Source organism: Etheostoma spectabile, chromosome 17 (genome assembly GCF_008692095.1).
Source record: "Etheostoma spectabile isolate EspeVRDwgs_2016 chromosome 17, UIUC_Espe_1.0, whole genome shotgun sequence".
In the NCBI taxonomy this organism is placed as follows: Eukaryota; Metazoa; Chordata; class Actinopteri; order Perciformes; family Percidae; genus Etheostoma; species Etheostoma spectabile.
In genome coordinates, this window is record NC_045749.1 from 2327668 (window position 1) to 2335305 (window position 7638).

The 7638-nt window shown below is 40.2% G+C and overlaps 1 protein-coding gene across 2 annotated transcripts in view; it reads left to right on the plus strand.

Annotated features, from left to right (window-relative positions):
* Positions 1–7638, plus strand: part of LOC116705014 (dual specificity protein phosphatase 19) — a 15677-nt gene that overhangs the window by 6709 nt on the left and 1330 nt on the right. For both annotated transcript variants that reach the window (XM_032540850.1, XM_032540849.1), the window contains exons 3-4: positions 3052–3098; positions 5760–5912. In XM_032540850.1, coding sequence (XP_032396741.1) covers positions 3052–3098; positions 5760–5912 — 200 coding nt within the window. The remainder of the gene's footprint in view (positions 1–3051; positions 3099–5759; positions 5913–7638) is intronic.

Below are 7638 nucleotides of genomic sequence, written 5' to 3' on the forward strand. Positions count from 1 at the left end.
TCCCAACAAAGATAGGATAGAAGTGAGATGTCTCACTCTGGAGCTAAAACAGAGATGTAAATACACAGGGTGAAAACAAGATCTGCAGCAATGTGCAGTACAACAAAAAATATGGGGTTTTGAAAACGAAATCATGTAAACCTATTCTGGTACAACCTTAAAATACAGTTATTAACCTGAAAATCAGCAGAATATGGGCGCTTTAAAGTAGTTTATTTACGTTCTTTTCCCGTTATGACTGACTATCAAACTGGATAGTGTATTCATGTTTCACAAACAGTTTAACCTGAGCCATGCCGTACAACAAAGATAGAAATCATATCACATCCATACAGGGATAGTAGTATACAACTGTTAATACACAATCAAATATTTGATTTGGTATCGGATCGGCCCTCGGTATCGGCCGATGCGCAAGTTGAGGTATCGCAATCAAAAATGGCATCGGACCATCTTTAATTCATCCTTGCTGTTATAAAGGCGGCAGTCACAAAAACACCATTGCTCACTCTTTTCATGAAAATCCCAAACTTCCCTTTCTGCAGCTGTAGATAATATTGAATGTTTGTATCAGCAGCTTCTAAGCATAGTCTAGTGCTGCTACAAATCATCTGATTCCTCTGCCTGTCTCTTTATTTCTGTAGCAGTAAGCCGTTTTACAGTTGGTTTCCGCTGACTGATATCTTCCCTCCTCGGTGTTGCAGCTGTTCAGAAATGGTCTTCTGTCTGAATGTTTTCTTAATAAAAAAGAACAACCTAGACAAGTCACTAATGAGTAACTATAGGCCAATATCAAACCTTCCTTTTTTAGTAATCATTGAAAAAGTAGTCTTCAACAACTCAACCATTTCTTGTCACTAAGCAACATTTTTGATACCTTTCAGTCGGGTTCCGACCACACCACAGCATGAAACGGCTCTTGTCAAAGTCTTTAATGACATCCACCTTAACACAGATAATGGCAAAATTTCAATCTTAGTATTACTTGATCTCAGTGCTGCATTTGACACGGTCGACCACGTATACTACTAGACCGTGGAAAACTGCGTTGGCCTTCTCTGGCTCAGTACTAACTGGTTTGAATCCTACCAAAGAATAGGGATTACTTTGTGTCTATAGGTAATTATGCATCTGAGCGTACAAATATGACGTGCGGAGTTCCGCAAGGCTCCATTCTGGGGCCTCTCTGTTTAACATCTACATGCTTCCACTGGCTCAGATTTAGAAAACACAAATAAGTTACCATAGTTATGGACGACACACAAATTTACATAACCTTACGCCAGGGACTATAGTCCAATACAAAAACGACTAAGTGCATCGAACAAATTAACGGCTGGAGTGGCCAGAACTTCTGAAATTAAATGAAGGAAAACTGAGGTGTTGTTTTTTGGAGCAAGAGAGGAACTTAAGTCTGCGCTCATCGTTCAACACCATGTTAAAACAACAGACAAAGCCAGAAATCTTGGTGTAGTCAGGACTCAGACCTGAACTTAACAGCCACATTAAGACAATTACAAAGTCATCACTATCACCTTAAGAATATATCAAGGGTTAAGGACTTATGTGTCACCAGGTTTGGAAAAACTTGTCCATGCCTTTATCTTCAGTAGACTTACTACTGTAACGGGTCTTTACAGGTCTCCCTAAAAAATCAATCAACGCTGAAGCTGATTCAGAACGCTGCTGCTCGAGTCCTCACTAAGACCAAGAGACTGGATCACATCACTCCAGTTCTGAAGTCTTTACACTGGCTTCCTGTGTCTCAGAATTGATTTCAAAGTACTCTTGCTATTTATAAATCACTTAACGGTTTAGGTCCAAAAATACTGATCTGCTACTACACTAGAACCACCCAGACCTCTCAGGTCATCTGGGACAGGTCTGCTTTCTGTCCCCTCAGAACTAACAGGGTGAAGCAGCTTTCAGTTTCTATGCTCCTCATATCTGGATAAACTCCCAGAAACCTGTAGATCCGCTGCTACTCTCCAGTTCTTTTAAATCAAGGCTGAGACCTTTCTATTTGATGCTGCCTTTCTTTAAATGACTAATCATTTCTTTAAATTTCTATGCTGCACTGTAAATTTTATTCTTGTGTTTTATGTTTCTCTTTGTTTTTAACTGTCTATTCATGTGTTTTTACCGGTTTTTAATGCTTGGTTTTTAACTGTTTTACTTGTGTTTATCTGTTTAACTGATTTTGTGTAAAGCACTTTGAATGCCTTGTTGCTGAAATGTGCTATACAAATAAAGCTGCCTTGCCTTGCCTTGCCTAATAAGTGATAAAGGTGCTTTTATCCTGCAGTATTTGCTTTCTGCTGCTGGCGTTGTACACCAGTGAATGAACTGTTTCAACAACTCTGTATTTATGTGAGGACTCATTGCTCCTTTTTAATACACTGGTTATTCCCTGCTTTATATTACCAGGAATAAGGCTACAGGAATTATAATGTATAATGTCTTTAAAAGTATCTTGTGAATTATGTTGTTGTTATTGTCTTTTTGTGTCCTTTTTTTCCGGAAAATGTTAAAAACTAATTTAAATAAAAAATAATAATAAACAACAACCAAACTAAGGGTGCCCAGATAGCTCAGTTGGTAGAGCGGGCGTCCATGTTTAGAGCTTTACTCCTAGACCCGGGCCCGGGTTTGACTCCGACGTGCGCCCCTTTGCTTCGTGTCATTCCCCCTCTCTCTCCCCTTTTGCGTCTTCAGCTGACTTGTCGATAAAATAAAGGCCGAAAATGCCCAAAAAATCATCTTTAAAACACAACCAAACTAAATCAGCAGCATAACACCGATGCTTCTTTACAGCTAAATTAAATGGTACATTTTGTCTCTCTCATGTGAAAATAAATTATGGAGATGCCGATAAATATTCATGTGAAGGGTAGGGGGTGCAGCATTTGATCATTTTCTAACTTAGCAATTATTGTCAGCCTGCAGGAATCTTTTTTTATTTTATTTTTTTTATAAAGTAGATAAGTTTTTAGAAAAGCAGAGGCATGCCCTCCATTCTGTCTTCTCATCAAGCTGTTTCTGTCTTCTCAGCCTCTCAGGATGCAGCCCACGACATTGACACCCTGCAGAGATTTAAGGTCAGTACAGAGGGATCAATAGAGCGGGCATGCCCTTGCCTTGCTCTGATCGCATGTGTAGTGACATGAGATTAGAGGCAGCCGTGTAGGTGTGCTGCCTGCGCTGCGGCTCGGCAACAGCCAGCCAATAGCCAGAGGAGCTTCATGACTCATGCAGTGACAATTTAGCTCAGTAGAGGGAGTAAATGATTACAGTAGGTCTCAGCGCGGCTTCTCCACATCAGAGAAATGTGACTACTCCTCTCTGCAGTGGCTGCTCCCGGCCATGAGCATATTGCTGCCTGTGCAGTCTCAGGATGATGAATTGGAGAGATTACGCATACCTTCACTTCCTGTTTCAGCGATGAAACCCTGACCGCCTAATAACCAAACCAACCAGGGTTTCACACAGATACAGTAGCTAATAAAGCTCAGATATGACAGTGGGCTCAAAGGATCATTTATAAAAGCATCTGTTCTTGCCAGCAGACCACTTAATAAACATTTGCTGGCATTGCAATAAAAGAGAACATAACACGGTGTTGAAGCTGTAGTTTGTCGGGCAATCAAATCTCTATTCAATGAATATGTGTACATCCAATGCCCTGTAGAATCACGTTTTTGAGTCTCTCTTTGAGTGGATTTTATTATATCCAGGCTATAATGTCTACATGGAACGTAGAGGAACCTGATTATTTATCTGCCCATCAATTATTCTTATATCATCATATCAGTTTTATTATTGATTGCTTCACATTGGCCAAATCTGTCTTTTATTTTACCCCAATAAAACATTTGAGGATGGACTCAGTTTGAGTTTTTGGCTCCCTGAACTATGCTGCATTTAGCTTATCTAGCTTTATCTATCAACTGTTTAGTATGGGATGTATGGAGCAACAACAAAAAATTGCACCATCTGCATTACCAAAGTCAGGGATTGACTTTTATTGCAGCAGGTGGACCCAAATTACCACATCAATCATTATATGTTTTGCTTCACTGACTAATTACTACACAACTCGATTTGTGAACGCACCTGCGAACATGGCAGAGAATGATCAGAAACATGCTGAAGGTGTTAATATCTCACCGTGTAGAGGTTTCCCAAAAGCTGGACATGCTACACATTTCAGTATTTATTATGTTTTGCATGTTTTGAAGTTCATTCTATTTTTAGGTTACTTTTTTAGCACTTGGCTAGAGACAACAGATGAAGTTTTTTCTTCTTCTGTTGAGAGTATAGACCCTGTCAAACTACCTACATATTCATTATACATTTTCCCAAAGCCTCATCATAACCAGTGTGCCTGTAAATTAAATTTAGTGATGACAGTTTTTCTTCTTCTTGTTAAAGTAAAAGTGACTGTGCCAGTATTCTACATTTTCATTGTCAACCAATCCCATTGAAAGACCAAAACCAACAATGTGTTTCCCTGTCTAAGCCTCCTATTAAAGATGTAAATCTTTGTGCCTGGGTAGCTCATTTGGTAGATTGTGCGTCTATGTATAGAGGTTTACTCCTCCACACAGCATCCGCGGGACTCAAGGATGAACTGGTTAAGTTTTGGTGCTCACTTTGACCTCAAAAAACAGTTTTTTTGTCATAACTCAAGAATTCCTACGCTAATTATGACATTTCACACAAATGTATAATAGGATAAAATTCTGAAGCGATATACATGTTATGTCTAAAAGGTCAAAGATCAGCTTCACTGTGATATCATATAATTATGCAAAAACGCTTTTCTAGCCATATTTCAACGCCATAACTCAGAAACAGATTTGGTTGAATACTGAACTGGTGACACTCATCTTGGGTGCCCACCTTGAAACCGTGGTGAGTGTGTGAAGCATCCACATTTTGCCAAAGAATACACTTAAGACTTTTAAATCACTTCCTTGAAAGTCTTCACTCTAAAAATATTTTTATTTTTAAATGTTCAGTCATTTTCTAAAACAGCTCGGAAATGTATGTAGTTTTGACCAAAAGTTACTCATACATAAGTAAATAGTTCATTTGTTGGGAACTATTTTCTGCTGCGGATTAAGATATTTGGTGCAGCGGGACGGTGTATATGGGATTGAGTCAAAGTAAACTACTGTGTGTGTGTTCATGGGAATGAAGGAACATGTCAGCCAGGGCAACAGTGTGGCTCATTGATTTTTTGGCAACAATGGAGCTCTATGACACAGAGCAAGAAGATATATCAGGCTTTAAACTAAGATAATACTTGGAAATGGAATTCATTTACTGTTGAGTTGGGATTTGTTGAGAATTAGAAGCATATAGCATACAGTATATCACCAGACTTATCCTTTAACTTATGGGGGGACAAAAGGATGTTAGATGCAGTCCAAAAGCAAATGTAGAGGAGAGACTTCAGCCTCTGAGGTAAGCTAAATTTAAGTGAGAGGAGACAGATACTGCAGGATGAATTGGAGCCATCTGTCTTCTTTGCTGTCTCCCCCCTCTCCATCCTTTTCTTTCCTCTTTAATCTTTCTCCCAACCCTCTTCTTGCTCCGTCTTTCTGACCTCTCACTCAGTCACATTCAGGTTGTGTCATGTCATCAATATGGCTGACAGAATATCTCTCTTGCCAAAGCGGGAAACGGCCTTTAAAACAAGTCAATGCTCAGGGGTCGTTTGCTCAAGGAGTGTCATGTCTCTTCCTCCCTGTCAGGTGTCTCATGTGCTAAATGTGGCCCATGGAGTGACTAACCTGTTCCCGGATCAATTGATTTATAAGACGCTACAGATCCTGGACCTCCCAGACACTGACATCACTTCATATGTCGGGGAATGCAGCTCCTTCATAGACCGGGCCCGAGAACAGGTACGTCCACACATTAAAAGGTGCTCTAAGCGATGTCACGCATTTCTTTGTCACGTACAGCAAACATCTCCTCACTGTACGCTAACTGCCGGTCCCCTGAACGCACCATAAAAAACGTGGTCTCTGTAGACAGCCCAGGGTCTACAAAGGCCAACAAACACCAACTGTACCAACCTGCACCACGAAACATAAACAGTGTTCCAGCCAATAACCGACATAAAGGATTTGGGGGTGGGGGTTGGGGGGTTAGTGCGCGGATGGGGAGGGGACGGGAAGAGGAGGGAGGGGTGAGCTAGCCTCCGTTTTGTTTGACAATACTTCGAACATCACCCCGCATCGCTTAGAGCACCTTTATTGTAAAATATGTTTGCAAATAGAGTCTCTGATTTAAAATTTGACTTTTTTAAAGAAAGGTTTGACATATTTGAAATGTTTCTGCACATAACCCTCCCATTAAACTATGAATTGCCATTTTTACACATCAGTTTTTCTTTAAGATACAACGTATTATGGAGTCAGCTTCAGATGTGCTGTAGCTATCGGTATATAGCTTTTCTCAGCAGGCTCATGTAGCCCAAAAATGCCATCTTAAATAATTCTGCTGGCTAACTTAACATGTCAGTGTGTGCACACAGCTTTTCTGCTTCCTCACTGCGATGCATTTACATATATCTACAGCAGTCGGTTATCTGTAACTCAGCACAAAGGCGAGGTGGGTGGTCAGAATAAGTAGCAGGGGCCGGGGTCATTAAATGATGAAAGTCAACGTTTTCTCTGCTTACACTTAGTTTTCTCTGTGTCATATCACGTACTGTATGTAATAGGTTTTAAAAGATTATTTCCAGGCAGAGCCGTTCTTCCTGTGTGTGTCAGGAGATTGACCGTAAGCAGAACATAATGTGATGTGAGCACTGATATGAAAACACTTAACTCAAGCGCAATGAAATCACAGCAAAACAAGAAACTCGGAGAAAACCAAATTAAGTCTCCGTGTTCGCTTTGATGGATTATCTTGCTCAGGCAATTTTCAGTTTGTAGAAGTTTTCTGTTGTTGTTTACTGAAGGGACGAAGCCGAGAGCTGAAATGTAACTATCGTGACTGCAGACACCAGCACAAATAATATAAAGGAGCAGAGAAAACTTTTTGATTGATAGAAACTTATTAAAGACTGATGTCATTCTTTCTTTCTTGGTATAGTCTCTCTGTGTGTTCTCTTCATGCTTCATTTGATTGTAGGTTTCCCAGAGGAATGGCCTGATTGGGTTATAGTTTGAAATGAAAGCACAGATAACAGTGATAACATGTCAATTACAGCGACCAAGGTACGTGTGTTTGTAGCCAAAGCTAATTTAAATCTCCTATTCCTCAGTGGCTATTTATTGACATGTAAAGTCAAGAAATGTGCTTACAGTTTCTGTTCAGCGCCATCTCAGCCAGAAAAGAGGCTTTATTCTGTGATGGGAGGCTCCATGTTGAATAAAAGAGACAAATGTGTCAATATGCTGAGCTTCAGTTCTGAGCCGTGGGCCTGCACGCATTGTCTAAGGATGTGGCTGGAATTTCAAAAATTAATTTCCAGCCAGACACTCTAGGCAGTAAAATAATTACATCAACATTAATATTAATCAAATCGCAAATTTTGACACACACGCACGCACGCACGCACACACACGCACGCGCACACAAGCACACACACACACTTGTGTACACACACACACACACACA